The sequence below is a fragment of the Nerophis lumbriciformis genome, linkage group LG04 (assembly GCF_033978685.3).
Source record: "Nerophis lumbriciformis linkage group LG04, RoL_Nlum_v2.1, whole genome shotgun sequence".
NCBI classification, from domain to species: Eukaryota; Metazoa; Chordata; class Actinopteri; order Syngnathiformes; family Syngnathidae; genus Nerophis; species Nerophis lumbriciformis.
The window spans coordinates 13541918-13558887 of NC_084551.2; the positions used below are offsets into that span (position 1 = coordinate 13541918).

Consider the following 16970-nt stretch of genomic DNA (forward strand, 5'->3'; position numbering starts at 1 on the left):
AGGTCCTTTTTAAAAAAATTAATAAAATAAGATAAATAAATTAAAAACATATTCTTGAATAAAAAAGAAAGTAAAACAATACAAAAACAGTTACATAAAAACTAGTAACTAATGAAAATAAGTAAAAGTAACTGTTAAAGGTTAGTACTATTAGTGGACCAGCAGCACGAACAATCATATGTGCTTACGGACTGTATCCCTTGCAAACTGTATTGATATATATTGATATATAATGTAGGAACCAGAATATTAATAACAGAAAGAAACAACCCTTTTGTGTGAATGAATGCGAATGAGGGAGGGAGTTTTTTGGGGTAAGTGTATCTTGTGTTTTTTATGTTGATTTTATAAAAAAAATAAAAAATAAAAAAACAGATACCGATAATAAAAAAAAAAATGATACTGATAATTTCCGATAGTACATTTTAAAGCATTATCGGACATCTCTAATAATAATTTTTACAGTGATTGTTTTATATGTATTTTTTTATGTATGTCGCTTTGGATAAAAGCGTTTGCGAGCGGTTACGATTTCAATACTATTGAAGATCTTTGCTCCTTCTCAACTCTGTGGTAATATTATTTTCACAAAATACAAGCAACAGTACGTTAATGTTAAATCTTACTTGTGAAAAGTAATCCCCCGATTCCGATTTTCAACAGTCCGCTCATTTGAGCAGGAAAACGCTGAACACCAGCCCGGCATCTTTGTTTTCTACCTGTCAACTGTCAGTTTAGGCTGCTCGCCGGCTCCTCATCACTACTTCAAGATGGCGGCCGAATTTCTCGCGTCACAGCAGCCAATGCTGCGTCTATTTATAAGATGTCTACGGTTGACACTAGTTTGACACTTCCTACTACCGCTTGTCAACAACGTGGGTCGCAAAGCTAACATGCGTTTAAAATGAGGTAATTACAAAGAACGGGCTGTTTATTGTTACACGGTGCTATATTCACGCACTCACTTGGCAACATTTTACTGCAACAATGCCCAGCAAATCTAATGACGATTTATAATTCAGTGTAGCAAACCGCTAAGAGGCTAACGGCCATAAACATGAACATGAACGCTGGTCATGATGGCAAGTCATTCCCCGGACATATCAAGCAGGTTTTCAGGCAAATGAAGGTAGAAAACCTGATTGCTGGTCTCACCGGAGGAGTTTTGTCGACCCTGGTGGTTCACCCTCTCGATTTGGTCAAAATCAGGTTTGCAGGTGAGCCACTACACTGCATATGCACGTCAATATAATGCATATTATAGTGTACTTGGTTGTGTTTACTATAGTCATTTAATGCATTAACTGCTTTGAAAATATGTGCAGAATTCCATTAAATCAAGACACATAACAGTGTTCACTCATCACAGTGCATTGGCCTAGTGCAGGGGTCGGCAACCCAAAACGTTGAAAGAGCCATATTGGACCAAAAATACAAAAAACAAATCTGTCTGGAGCCGCAAAAAATTAAAAAAACGTATATAAGTGTTATAATGAAGGCAACACAAGAAGTAAGTGTCTATACTAGCTATAATAGCCTACTATCAAAATGACTATGTGTCGCAGGCTGAAGCAAATCTATGTTGACAGGATTGTTGAAATTTAATATTTATTTTACACATTTTTACATCATTAGAAACCATTAGTACATCAGAGGCTACTCAGAAGGTGAGCTAATTCCTGGAAATGCTTTTAATAGATATGTGTGTTCAAGTTAAAGGAAACGGCAGGTTGTCTTCTTTTAATATATTTATTACACTCTTTGGCAAGCTAGGTAATGTTTGCTGTGGTCTGGAACAACATGACACACAAATATCTAAAATGTGTCATGAGACATGCAAAACTAAATTATATACAAAGAGGATAAAAGTAAAGGATATTAAATTAGCTCAAATATAGCTACAAATGAGGCAATATGTACATACAGCTAGCCTAAATAGCATGATAGCATTGATTGGCTTGCAGTCATGCACTGACCAAATATGCCTGATTAGCACTCCCAACAAGTGAATAACATCAACAAAGCGCACCTTTGTGCATTCACGTACAGCTTAAAACCTTTGGTGGACAAAATGAGACAAAGGAGTGGAAGATTTTACATGTAAACAAACTGTTGCGTCACAGTCCACACTATGGTGAGTTCAAGAACCGCCAAAATTAGTCGGACAAAATGATGTTCACCAAATACTTATAGTAAACATGTTAAACAGTAGGCTAAAGTCTTCTTTTAATAGATTTATTACAATCTTTGGCAAGCTAGGTAATGTTTGCTGTGGTCTGGAACAACATGGCACACAAGCAATGCAGCCAATATTACATACAGATGATGTGTCATGACACATGCACAACTAAATTATATACAAAGAGGACAAAAGTAAAGGATATTAAATGAGCTCAAATATAGCTACAAATGAGGCATGATGATGCAATATGTACATACAGCTAGCCTAAATAGCATGTTAGCATTCATTAGCTTAGTCATGCAGTGACCAAATATGTCGGATTAGCCCTCCAACAAGTCAATAACATCAACAAAGCGCACCTTTGTGCATTCATGTACAGCATAAAACCTTTGGTGGACAAAATGAGACAAAGGAGTGGAAGATTTTACATGTAAACACACTGTTGCGTCACAGTCCACACTATGGTGAGTTCAAGAACTGCCAAAATTTGTCGGACAAAATGATGTTCACCAAACACTTATAGTAAACATGTTAAACAGTAGGCTAAAGTCTTCTTTTAATATATTTATTACAATCTTTGGCAAGCTAGGTAATGTTTGCTGTGGTCTGGAACAACATGGCACACAAACAATGCAGCCAACATTACATACAGATAATGTGTCATGACACATGCACAACTAAATTATATACAAAGAGGATAAAAGTGAAGGATATTAAATGAGCTCAAATATAGCTACAAATGAGGCATGATGATGCAATATGTACATACAGCTAGCCTAAATAGCATGATAGCATTGATTAGCTTGCAGTCATGCACTGACCAAATATGCCTGATTAGCACTCCCAACAAGTGAATAACATCAACAAAGCGCACATTTGAGCATTCACGTACAGCATAAAACTGTTGGTGGACAAAATGAGACAAAGAAGGAGTGGAAGATTTTACATGTAAACAAACTGTTGCGTCACAGTCCACACTATGGTGAGTTCAAGAACTGCCAAAATTAGTCGGACAAAATGATGTTCACCAAATACTTATAGTAAACATGTTAAACAGTAGGCTAAAGTCTTCTTTTAATAGATTTATTACAATCTTTGGCAAGCTAGGTAATATTTGCTGTGGTCTGGAACAACATGGCACACAAACAATGCAGCCAATATTACATACAGATAATGTGTCATGACACATGCACAACTTAATTATTTACAAAGAGGATAAAAGTAAAGGATATTAAATGAGCTCAAATATAGCTACAAATGAGGCATGATGATGCAATATGTACATACAGCTAGCCTAAATAGCATGTTAGCATTCATTAGCTTAGTCATGCAGTGACCAAATATGCCTGATTAGCCCTCCAACAAGTCAATAACATCAACAAAGCGCACCTTTGTGCATTCACGTACAGCATAAAACCTTTGGTGGACAAAATGAGACAAAGGAGTGGAAGATTTTACATGTAAACAAACTGTTGCGTCACAGTCCACACTATGGTGAGTTCAAGAACGGCCGAAATTAGTAGGTTAAAACGATGTTCACCAAATACTCTCATCAGTGAAGCATACACACAAACATTTTTAAACAATCTGCTTTCTAACAATTGGGAAGTTTTGTGTCATGTTTGTCCTCAAACAAAAAAACATACTAAATCAAAAAAAAAAAAATCCCCCCCATCTTTTTCCATTTTCAATCCTTTTTTAAAAAAAAAATGCTCCTTGGCCGGGTTGCTGACCCCCGGCCTAAAATGTCATTCATGGTGATGGCTCTCTTTTTGCTGCAGTGAGTGATGGTTTGGAATTGAGGCCCAAGTATAATGGCATAATGCACTGTATGAAGAGTGTGTGGCAGCAGGAAGGACTGAGGGGACTCTACCAAGGAGTAACCCCCAATGTGTGGGGTGCCGGAGCATCTTGGGGCCTCTACTTTTTCTTGTAAGCAACCTTTTTGATTGATATTTTTACTCCTCCACTTGTGATCCGTGATGCATCGTCTCTTCCACAGCTATGAAGCAATCAAAGCGTACGTAAAAGACGGCAATCAGACAGAACTGAGCGCCACACAACACCTGGTGTCTGCAGCTGAAGCAGGTGAGTTTGGAACGGTTGACACTCTTATTCTCAGCTCTACGGTAATCAGATAATTGAGTTCTGTACTGACATTGTTGCTCTGCATGTGACTTGACTTCCTGCTGGGCAAGTAAAGTTAAGCTTTGCACATAATTTAGACCAGTCCCATGGGGGGGGGGGGATTAGTGCACATGCTTTATCAGTATCATGCTTCAAACCCTGCTTTGAAAAGTTGTGCACTACAAAACACGCTCTTATCGCCACATACTTCATTTTAATAAATAAATAAAAAAATAAAAATTTTTTTTTATTTTTTGTTTAGTAAGTTAGGCTCCAGCACCCCCCCCCCCCACGACCCCGAACGGGACAAGCGGTAGAAAATGGATGGAAGTTAAAGTGAATGTTACTGATCAATCTGAATGTACTATTTATTGAGTTCTATAATTTTATTTTTTAGTATCTTAATAGTTCCAGCTGGTCCAAAAATGTTTAGTATTTTTTTTAAATTTCAGTCAAATATTTTCTGTTAGATGAAAAAACATTGTTAATAATTTTTACTCTTTTTTGTAAGTTGGTCTACTACCGGTATATATTTCTTATTATATATAATGCTGAAAATATGACAATGTTTTGCAGGGGTGTACTAATACATTTTTTTATAAACAAATAATACTACAAATATTTATAGTCATGGCAGAGAGTGGGGTTCAAAATGTTTTCTTCTTCCAGGGGGTCGTAATAGAAAATAAGTGAGAAGCACTGACTTATACTAAAGGAAAGCATCCTCTTCTTTTGTCTGTCATATTAAATATTTATTTTAAGTGTTATTTTTCCAGAGTGGAATTATTTAGAACAAAAAAATCAGTTGCACATTTATTTATATTAGTAAAATAGCATCATATAATTGTGAACATGTGTAAATAATAAGATAAAATGCAAATTAAGTTTGAAATTGTCACTCGTGCACTCAGTTGTTTTTAAAATCCATTGGAGATGTATATTGTATTATCATTCCACCCTGGGGGAAAAAAAAGTCCCAAAATGTAAGACATTCAAGTCCATTAAAAGTTAAAATGTAACACACAAGACATAATGACTGCTGCAGTGTGATGGCACATGTGACATAAACAAAGTGAATATGTACTATATATCGTTTTACTTTTCACAGTTTTTGCTCACTTTTGTCTCCCCGCATTGTCCTCATGCACATAAGTCATGGCCAGTTATGCAAATTACACACAATACCACAAATATATGTCACTCGCCATACAGCAATAGATGACATCTGCCTATTACCTGACATGTTAGCTACGGTACTTCTCTTTGTTCATAATGTCTATTTTCTATTTCCTGCTGGATCTACTCTCTATTTTATGCTGCTGCTGTCACATATACTGTAATATTGTACATGGTCATTGGTATATATTGTATATATGTTATAGACATAATACAATATATCTGTATATATATTATTCTGTACACATATGTATATATTCGTATATATGTTGGATTTTTTTATCGCTACATTAGTCTATTTATACCTGCATTGTCCTTTCCATCATTGTAACTGAGCTACTGTGTTGAACAATTTCCCTAGTGGATCATTAAAGTTTGTCTAAGTCTACATAAATTGCAGTTTGTGGGAAACCGAGTGCATGTAAAAAACACATAAAACTCATGACCATGATGTATACAGACCCACTGTCCGCAACGGTATGTTTGGTCTTTGTCAATCAATGATTAATATATGTATATACACCTGCAGGGATCCTGACACTCACCTTAACCAACCCTATCTGGGTGACCAAGACCAGGCTTGTGCTGCAATACAGTTCTGACCCAACTAGGAAACAGTATAAGGGGATGCTTGATGCATTGGTCAAGATCTACCGTACGGAAGGGGTGTCAGGCCTCTACAAGGTCAGTGTGTAATTCTATTATAATGTAGTGCAGGGGTGTCTAAGCCAGTGTTTGTCAACCTTTTTTGAGCCAAGGCACATTTTTTGCGTTGAAAAAATGCGGAGGCACACCACCAGCAGAAATCATTAAAAAACGAAACTCGGTTGACAGTAAAAAGTCGTTGCAATTGTTGGATATGACTTCAAAGCATAACCAAGCATGCATCAATATAGCTCTTGTCTCAAAGTAGGTGTACTGTCACATCACGCCCTGACTTATTTTGAGTTGTTTGCTGTTTTCCTGTGTGTAGTGTTTTACTTCTTGTCTTGCGCTCCTATTTTGGTGGCTTTTTCTCTTTTTTTTGGTATTTTCCTGTAGCAGTTTCATGTCTTCCTTTGAGCGATATTTCCCGCATCTACTTTGTTTTAGCAATCAAGAATATTTCAGTTGTTTTTATCCTTCTTTGTGGGGACATTGTTGATTGTCATGTCATGTTGGGATGTACATTGTGGACGCCGTCTTTGCTCCACAGTAAGTCTTTGCTGTCGTCCAGCATTCTGTTTTTGTTTACTTTGTAGCCAGTTCAGTTTTAGTTTTGTTCTGCATAGCCTTCCCTAAGCTTCAATGCCTTTTCTTAGGAGTACTCACCTTTTTGTTTATTTTTAATTTAAGCATTAGACACCTTTTTACCTGCACACTGCCTCCCTCTGTTTTCGACATCTACAAAGCAATTAGCTACCGGCTGCCACCTACTGATATGGAAGAGTATTACACGGTTACTCTGCTGAGCTCTAGACATCACCGACACTCAACAACAACACATCATTTGCAGACTATAATTACTGGTTTGCAAAAAATATTTTTTAACCCTAATAGCCTGGTGAAATTAGATAATCTCCCACGGCACACCAGACTGTATTTCACGGCACACTAGTGTGCTGCGGCACAGTGGTTGAAAAACACTGGTCAAAGCTATGGCCAGCCGGAAGAATCTTTTTTTTCCACTATTCTGAATTTTTTTTTGCCATATTTTTAATCAAACTTCAAAGTAAAATTGCATTTCTTTACTCATTTTGCCACCAAAATAGCTCTTTATATCTCTGTTTTGGGCGGATCTTACAGGGTTCACTGCGACATTTGCTTTGCCAAGTAATGGCGGGGATGCTTGTAACTCAAATTTTTGCATGCAACTTAAAGCATAACAATTAGCAGAGCGACAGCTCTTATCTCGAAACACTCTTAAGTTGGGGCACTCATAAGTGTATTTGTTAAATGAACAGTGCATCAAAACGTTAAAGCAGAATATAAATGGTGTTTCTGTCGGGGTGATGCAGTTTAAGTACCCTCCAGGAATGACTTACGAGGCATATTCCTGTCTAAGGGTTATGTTCCCGGGCTCTTTGGAACCTCCCATGGAGCGCTGCAGTTCATGGCCTATGAGCAGCTCAAAAGACGCTACAAACGATACAAGACGGTTCCTTCGGATGCAAAGCTGGTGAGTCTTTTCACTCCACAAGATCGTCACTAATAGGTGGATTTACAGTATGGAGGGATTTCATATGTCCCCATTCTTCGCAGTGAATCATGTCCAATGGGGTGGTGCACTATCCACTTCAGCTGGCAGTAAAGTGTTAAATATTTTAAAATGTGTTTTGTGGCAATTCCAGCTTTGACCACCAGTGGCGCTTTCCATCATTTTCAGCAGACTGCATTTCAAAATGATTAACCCCTCACTCCTCTCACGTGAGAGCCACCCAGAAATGGGGCCATATGAATCACTTCCTTACTGTACATAACTTTCCATCTGCATCACAGTTAGAGCAAGTTTGATACTTTGTTTTATGACTCAGCTATTTTTTCCTCACCAAATTGATTGCTTCATTTTTGAACAGAACACATTGGAAAACATCACGACGGCGGCACTTTCCAAAATATTTGCCGTGACTATGACGTATCCATATCAGGTGGTGCGAGCTCGACTGCAAGACCAGCACAATACGTACAACGGTATGGTGGATGTCATCAGGCGGACATGGAGGTATGAAGCTATTCACTCGTGATGCTTTGCACATTTAAACAGGGTTGTGCAATAGTCACTGTTCTCCCTTGTCCACAGGAATGAAGGCGCCATCGGGTTCTACAAAGGCATCATCCCCAACCTTATCAGAGTCACTCCTGCAAGCTGCATCACATTTGTAGTTTATGAAAATGTCTCTCGCTTACTTCTGGACCCGAGGTAGCAATGTTAACACTCAAGGCAAAGGACGCCGATATCAAAACACACCAACATAAAAAGAACAGGTGGCGAACAGACTGATTTCATTAACACTCAAGGCAAAGGACGCCGATATCAAAACACACCAACATAAAAGGAACAGGTGGCGAACAGACTGATTTCATCGCGTCACAGCCTGGAATATGAACCTCAAGTTTCAAGGAGAATAGACCTGCATGTTTGCACTACACCTGTAAGGATGTAATGCTGCTATGAAATTCATGTTTATACAATTGTGTGTACATGTCACTTAAAGAACTTTCATAAATTAAAACATTCATAGTTAAGTTGGCGTTTGGTGTATTATTCCAGAAAAAAAACAACAACCCGATATTAGTTTAGACATTTAAAATGGTCATACTGACCCATTTGTTCAATATTATTGAAACAAAAGTTTGGGTTTTGCATAAAAAGGCAAAAAATACTTTTAGTAAAAATCCCTTTTAACTTCATTTAAAAAAAAAAAAAATTAATCTTGCTTAAGTTTCCACTTTTTGCAATGGTGTTCCTCTGTAGAAATGACAGTTTGGAGTGTTAGTTTCAAGGATAAAATATCCATGGCAGTTTTACCTGAAGTATTTTGCACAATAAAATTAAGAAAATACATTTACAAATAATTTGGAGTATGAATACATTTTTTTTTTTTTTACATTTTGAGAAAATTCTGCAAATGCAAAATGATTGAAACCTCACAACAAGCATGTTCAATGACTGTGCAGTTGCTCGTGCCTAAGTGGTGGTGTAATCCAACAATTTTTTCTATATATATATATATGTGTCGAGTGCAGCTGGGATAGGCTCCAGCACCCCCCGCGACCGGTAGAAAATGGATGGATGTATATATTATATACAATTAAATATGAAAATGTTTGTTTTTAATTAATACATCACCACCACACAATTTGTCATTTCCAGTCAGAATATACCTATTAAAAATACAGTATAACGCACGGAGCATAATTGTAGCTTATCAAAAATTGTATTTCTACTCTTGTTCAAAGAAACATTGTTGCAAAATGCATTTCTTGGTAAAAACGGATTTTAGCTATATGTCAATCAATGTGCTTTTTGTGGGGTGATGGGGTATACTTGTATAGCGCTTTTCTACACTATTTTCACATTCACCCATTCACACGCTGATGGCGGGAGGCCTTAACCACGACCCATCAGGAGCAAGGGTGAAGTGTCTTGCCCAAGAACACAAAGCGACTCGGGTGGTGAAAGCCGGGGATCGAACCAGGAACCCTGAGGTTGCTGGCACGGCCGCTCTCCCAACCGAGCCACGCTGTCCCCAGTGATGGGTCAAATGGTGCCACAGCATCAATACATTATGACAAGAAAGGTGTCCCTCAAAGCCTTGATGTGTCACATTTAGAAAAAAAAATCAAGTGACCAATAAAACTGCTTTGTCATTTCACTGTGAAGCGCCAAACTGTCAATCAGGAAGCACTTTTTCGTCTCATATTAACAGCTCATACTAAATGAAGTCGGAAGAGATCATCGTGTTCATCTTTTTCTGTTTACTATTTGGCTAACCAGGCTGAGTTTTGCAGTTTTGTAGGGCTATTTAAAAAAAAATATCTGCAATTAATGTATTTTGCAGGTCAAATGTAGTGACTATTTTAATCCAGTAGATGGCAGACTACCATTATTACAAAAACAGCAACACTGCACATTTTAAAATATATAAATATGCAGTGCAGCGTCAATACAGCTAATGAGTGTGGCATACACTCACTGAGGTGTTCTTAACCCATAAATACTGGATACCCAACTCATACCTAAAGATATTTGCATTTTGAAATAAAGCAACTTTTCCGAAAAATAAGAACAATTCAGTTTTTTTCCCCCCACAGGAAAAGAAAGACCCAAATGTTGTGCAACCGTGTTATTTTACAGGCGTGCTTTTATTTGAAATGCCTGACGTACCAGCTACAAGATATGTTACGCTGATGTGGCCAGGGTCTTGCCGAGCAGACAGGAAGCTGAGCTGATGCAGGCAGTAGCAGATTTGTTAAAAAAAAAAAAAAAAAAAAATGAAAGTCAGAACACGAGAAAAATAGGGTTAAGTATTAAAACGGGAGTTTCCCAGGGAAATCAGGAGTAGGAAAGTACTGTAACTGAATAACACATTTTTTTTTAGTGTAAACACTATTCACTTAACATACCCGTACAAAGAGCATATTTGAAAACCTGATAGCACAGATAAAAAAGTACACACTTAGTATGCAAATACAGTTAGACTAAATGCAGATGAGCTAACATGGATGTTTTATCATTATTGTTTTTTTACTAAAAGATCACTATTGAAAAGAGTAATGCATATAAAAAGTTTACATATTGGCAATGACTGCCGATAGCACCCGTGAGCAGGAAAGTTACAGTACCAATGTTTGTTTTGTTTTCCTGGGAAAAGGAGCGTCAATTAAAAACATTCAAGTTACAATCAGCAAGCCGTACCTGCTTATTTCAGAAAGCCAGATAACATATGGTTATACTAGCAGGGCTGGTCCCGTTCCTCTTATGTAACCGTTCTCACTTGGGAAGCTCTTCGATGATAACCCTGGAAACGGAGTTCCACCCTGTGGATGCATCGCCGCGTGGATAGTCAGCGCAGGTCCCCACCCATACGGCCACGTCCACCAACCCTGCTTTCACACCCTCACACAGCCCTTCCACTGAATCAGACAAAAAGAACAGGGGCAAAGACATGACTGCACATAAATTGTGAAGAACACTTAAAATACATAGCCGCGAAACTGGAATATTGTAATGTGACTTCCCCCAACGTTTGATTCCCACGCGATAAAAAAACTTTAAACAGGCAGAACAATGATTACGGATTTTGATTCTTCATATTGTTTTTCTCCCTAAGTTACAGTTTGAAACTACTGCAACTGGCATTCATATTCCATAATAACGCATTGGAAATCACAACCCTGGCAAGGGAAAAGTCATATAAGAAGCCGACATGAGGCCATCATCCCCTTTCCAGCTGTTTTTCAATATCAGATTCCTGCACCAGGCCCTCAGACTACCTAATAAGTCTGAGCATGAACTGATGAAGCCTGCTTTGATGAGGGGTTAAACGTCTTCTTAGACAGTCTGAAGTGCAGTTGTGCTTGATAACTACAATGACCTGGATGAATGAGAATATTCACAGGCATCCTAGTCCACAAGTTACAAAGTTCATCCAGGGTGCCGTTTTTGGCCCACAGCTTGTTTTTCCATTGGCTCCCGGCATAGTCTATAAATACAATTAATTCATTATTAATAAAAATACAGCACAGGCCAAAAGTATGGACACACCTTCTCATTCAATGTGTTTTCTTTATTTTCATGACTATTTACATTGTAGATTGTCACTGAAGGCATCAAAGCTATGAATGAACACATGTGGAGTTATGTACTTAACAAAAAAAGGTGAAATAACTGAAAACATGTTTTAAATTCTAGTTTCTTCAAAATAGCCACCCTTTGCTCTGATTACTGCTTTGCACACTCTTGGTATTCTCTACATGAGCTTCAAGCACACCTGTGAAGTGAAAACCATTTCAGGTGACTACCTCTTGAAGCTCATCGAGAGAATGCCAAGAGTGTGCAAAAAAGTAATCAGAGCAAAGGGTGGCTATTTTGAAGGAACTAGAATATAAAACATGTTTTCAGTTATTTCACCTTTTTTTGTTAAGTACATAACTCCACATGTGTTCATTCATAGTTGTGATGCCTTCAGTGACAATCTACAATGTAAATAGTCATGAAAATAAAGGAAACGCCTTGAATGAGAAGGTGTGTCCAGACTTTTGGCCTGTACTGTACATTACTATGTATTACAATAACTTGCTTTGGCACCTATAAGACAAAGCTAGGATGTTGATGTTTAGTTCAACTAGCTAAGCACACAGTTGATTGATTGGTTCTACAAACAAAATACAAGTCGTGTCGTCTGCTAAATAGGACTAACTTTAGGTCATTTCTGACTTTACAAATGTTGTTTATAAATAGATTTTGGTCCCGGTATAAATCCCTGTGGTAGACCGCAATATATATTTAACGCTGTAGAGGTGTGTTCGTGCCTAGCTTCACGTATTGCTTCCTGTTAGTTAAGTAGCTTCTTGTCCAGTTCAAGCCCATACCGTTCTTATTTGTTAATTAAGATAGTGTAATTATGTTAGCTGCACACGGTTTACCATCTAATGAATTGGTAATAGATTTTGTTATTTCGATTCATGCCATCGATGTAGAGATGTTAGCTCTGTATCCGTATTAGTTTTCTGCAAGCGTTCCACTTTTTTTTTTTATAATTCAGTCCAAACTATTGCTAAATACATTTTCAATGATTTTAGAACATTTTGGAATGAAGAAAAATCAATAAATCAATAGTTTGTAAACTGGTGTTTGTCTCCAGTCTTGTAAATTGGTGCAACTTTTGCTATTTTCATTTTGTTTGGGAATGTACCTATTTGAAAGTATAAGTTGCTGATGTAAATTAATCTCTTTGATAACTTTTTTTTATCATTTCCATATCAATTCCGTTGCAATCAATTGAGGCCTTGGATTTACATGTATTCACAGTTTTAATTATTTCCTCTTCTGTCACATCAGCGAGGAACATTGAGTTGGGATTTCTGTCTATAGTATCATTCAAGTCCTCAATTGACACAGGGTTTACATGCAATATTTTACAAATACTAGATCCTAACAAAACCTATCATACCTGAAGATGTCCGGTGGATGTTGATGGTGGAGTTGAGCTCTGGACTGCCTTGGTCCAAGTAGATGATGGATTCTATTGGCAGAGGTGCCATGCACTCGGCTCCATTGAAGGTGAAGTACCACCTCTGGCAGCATGCGTTCTTGCACTTGAGTCTGAGGGAGCCACTAAAGAGGACTCTGAGGGCGCTGTCTGTGCGCAACTTGGTGAACGTACAGTCCTGCCACACAACACAGCACAGGTCACATTTGATGTCACTTCAGGTGCAGTTTGAAACAATTGTACTGTTCTCGGGGTTTATGGCTTTTGAATTGGACGATAGTAACATAAGTTTCATTCAAATAATCTGTAATATCCTGGAACTGTTTGAGTTAAATGGACTGCTGACTGATTACTCTATATCCTAAATTAAGCATATTCCAAAAAAGGGAGTGTACAGTGGTGCCTCAGTTTTCGTACGCCCCAGTTTTAGTATGATTAGGCGCAAGTTTTCACCTCAGGTTTTAGTATGATTTAACACATAATAGTGACTAGGGGAACACCCTCGAGGGAAGAAAGACTGAGTCAGAACCTGCGACAAACATAGAAAGATAAGCATACCCGGTGCTAAAAAACGAGAGGAACATTAGTTTACCTAGGAACATTAGGTAAACTGCTAATGTTCTAATTTGCGTCTTTTTCTACTGATTTTTTCCTCAAGATGCTTGAGTAAATGATTAAAGAGCTTGAGGAAACACAGGCTATGGTGTCTAAGGAAGAGGAATAAAGTCCAAAAATGGTGATTATTTTATATTTCTTTTTTTGCTCATAATGTTTACCATATCATGTAAAAGATGCAATTAAATTATGAAAATAATAGTTTTATATGCCTTTATCCACACTGTATATGCAAGTAAATTGACTCCAGTTCTGTACATGACATCACACCAAGGGGGCAGCATATCGAGTCTGGCAATGGAAAGGGGCATTCCAAGTAGTTATTTATTTACTGTTTACTAAAAAACTAATTGATATTACGGAAATGACTGCCAGATTCATTTTCACGGGCTACATTTTTTTTAAGAATTAGTGAAATTCCGGGCGCTATGACTCCTTTTATTTATGGTTTGTATTTGTTAGTTTTTGTCCCAATGATTTTAGCATTGCCCTAGTCCATTATGTGTTTTTTTTATTTTGCAATAATGTAATATGGCTGATTACAATATTTCCTAGATAGATTTTTGTTTTAGGCCTCTTGTGAATCTTCTATTTTTTTCCACATTCTTTCTGATGTCCTGCCTGTTTTTCCAATATGTTTTTCTGCATGATTTGCATGGGATTTCCTAAATTACATTGCATTTTTTCTCCTGTTCTATTTTGTCCTTTGGATATACGAGCAACTGTCTTGTTTTCGTGAGAGGTTTAACAGCTGTATTTAATTTGTGGTTTTTCAACACGTCACAGTGGTCAGGTGACCCTTCTGAAGAAGACTGCAGACGGCAGTTGAAACATTACCAGGTAAAATATTGCTTCTATTATACCAAAACCTCATCTGACTACAAGAAACTGAAATGTATAACCAACAAGATGACACAATGAAACTTTTTGAGCTACATTAGATATTAAGCCAAGGAATCTTGTAATGCCAAACATTAAAATGTGAAATGTTTTGGATGGTAAGTCTAACAATTTTCAGTCATGTCTGGAATACAATTTATGAATGCTTTTTTGTCAGACAGAATCTTCCATCACCTAATTCAGCAAAGACATATGTCCAACTTTTATGAATAGACTTGTTTCCCCAGGAGCTCCATTTATCTGTCCATGGAACAATGCAAAGATACTTACAGCTATTTTTCCCAGGTCAATCCCATAATTTAAGGAGTTCCAGGCACACTGCTTGTAGTTGGGCTTCCAGGGTTGCTCGAATATTTCGCTAATGCATTCGCCCTTCTCGCCTTTGAGTCCGTCGCGCCCAGGGATGCCCGGTGTACCCGGGATGCCGTTGCCGCCTGGGTTACCGTCTCGTCCAGGGGTTCCTGCTGGACCCTGCATGCAGCTGCCATACTGCAGGGAAAGACAGAGTTGAGACTTCCTGAAGCTAACATTTTGTAATAATTAAGCAGTTTGGAAAGTCTTATAAAGAAACACGCACACTGATGATTCTGATGACTGCCTGAGTCATGGCCCTGAGTTTTTCAAAAATTCCTGACTTATTAAATTACAGACACAATTAAAGTCCTGCATGACTTTGCATGAGTTCCCTTTTTCCACACCATTGCAGACTGTGCATATTTTTACCATTTGATCTGTACATAAATCCTGCTAAGGTGGACAAGGTGGTGCATTATTTCCTCCCATAAAGACGCACCCCGATTTGCATGCTGATACCCCAATGCCAAAAGGCTATTAATGTGGCCACATGTGGAACAGACCACATAACCACAAGACATTGAGGATGAGAACAAAGAGCATTTCATCTCATTTCTTAGCTTGAATCCCACGGGTGAAGTCTAAAACTGTACTTCAGGAGATAAAAATCTGGAAAACTGCCTTCATGTCAAGGAATTGCGGTGTTCCAATGTCAGTTGAAACAGATGGCTCACGGTCTGTTTTAGACATCATCTGGCTCAACCAGGAGCTGTGATGTCAGCTCTGACAAAAACTGGGATAAAACTGAAAACTTTGCATTCGCTGAAACATATACCTGAAATAAGCTATGTAAAATATTCAAGTAAATGTTTGATTCCCAGCAAAATGAAGGAAAGGTCTCAGAGTTGTATTTTTCTGATGAATGGATGCACTGTCTGCTAGTCCACACTGCAGACTTTTATACCAGCTTCCGTCCATGTGAAAGTCCAACGCTGTGCTGCTCGCATTAATTATACTGAATATGCCTTACACACAGCCCATTACTGTAGCATGTATGTATTTTATGCTTTAGTCAACACTGAAGGAAGGACTGCAGCTTTCCAGAATGAATATAATGCTTGGCTTTTCAGGATGATTCATTAAAAAAGGGGGGGTTTTCTGATGACCATTTTTTGTTGGTAAATGAGGAGGTTAGGGTTTCCAACACCACAAGATTACATTATGGAATAACATGCTGTTTGTCCTATTCGTCCAATGTGGTAAGAAAAATGCAGCTCAGTCCTGACTAAATGTCTTTGGAAAGTTATAAGAGCAAATGAGCGTTACAAAAAGTGGGCTGTGACTAATTCTAATGGGACTTTAAGGGAGGTCTTGGGGCAGCGGGGGTCCTTCTGCATAAATAAACAGTTTCACTTTCATTTAAGAGAGTACTGAGAGAATGTGAACTCTGTTCCACCAGTGACCACCCACTAAATCTTTCTCATAAGGACTCAACCAGAATGATAAAAGTTCATTAAAAAAGTGGATATTAGACTATTAAAATATTTTTCAATGTTTGACCAAAATAAAACCTGGAATATTAAAAGGGTTGTTGACACAATGACATCATCTTAAGCATATTTAAAAAACCGTGGTTTACTTTTTATAAAAAAAGACAAAAGTTAGGCAAATAAAGACTTGATCTATCATTAAGGCACCTGGTTTATTTGCATTCTGTCTTACCTGATCAGCATCAGGATCCTTTCGGTATCCTCTACTTCTCACCTTTTCCACTCCATACACAGGTAAAAGCAGGCAGACGAGTAGCAGCAGCAGGCGCGGAGAAAGAGGAGACATCATACGGTGCAGCTGTGCGCTCGTCCTGGGAACTTATGCAGAGTTTGTCTGCCTCCAACATCATCACACCCTCTCAGTCTACAGGAGGGCAGGACCAGCAGGAAGGGGTGGGGGTTCACCTAAAGTGCACAGAAGGCCTGGAAGAA

At 38.0% G+C, this 16970-nt stretch overlaps 2 protein-coding genes across 4 annotated transcripts; one reads left to right on the plus strand and one right to left on the minus strand.

The window, feature by feature from the left end:
- Positions 1–828: 828 nt before the first annotated feature.
- Positions 829–8702, plus strand: slc25a32b (solute carrier family 25 member 32b). Its single transcript, XM_061944736.2, has 7 exons — positions 829–1217; positions 3964–4114; positions 4185–4270; positions 6015–6169; positions 7530–7643; positions 8041–8186; positions 8265–8702. The coding sequence occupies exons 1-7, from the start codon at positions 1058–1060 to the stop codon at positions 8386–8388; spliced, it is 936 nt and encodes a 311-aa protein (XP_061800720.2). The 5' UTR covers positions 829–1057; the 3' UTR covers positions 8389–8702.
- Positions 8703–10311: 1609 nt separating this feature from the next.
- Positions 10312–16969, minus strand: LOC133596518 (collagen triple helix repeat-containing protein 1-like). Of its 3 annotated transcripts, XR_009814623.2 has the most exons (5): positions 16711–16969; positions 14965–15183; positions 13141–13357; positions 10884–11101; positions 10312–10413 (listed from the first exon to the last, which is right to left on the minus strand). XR_009814623.2 is itself a non-coding variant. In XM_061949378.2 (4 exons), exons 1-4 carry the CDS (start codon positions 16825–16827, stop codon positions 10959–10961), a joined length of 654 nt encoding a protein of 217 aa, XP_061805362.1. In that variant the 5' UTR covers positions 16828–16969; the 3' UTR covers positions 10312–10958. The 3 variants fall into 3 exon arrangements, 2 of the variants coding, with proteins under 2 accessions (XP_061805362.1, XP_061805352.1); XM_061949378.2 differs by having other exon boundaries at positions 10312–11101; positions 16753–16969; XM_061949368.2 differs by having other exon boundaries at positions 10312–11101.
- Position 16970: the final 1 nt, after the last annotated feature.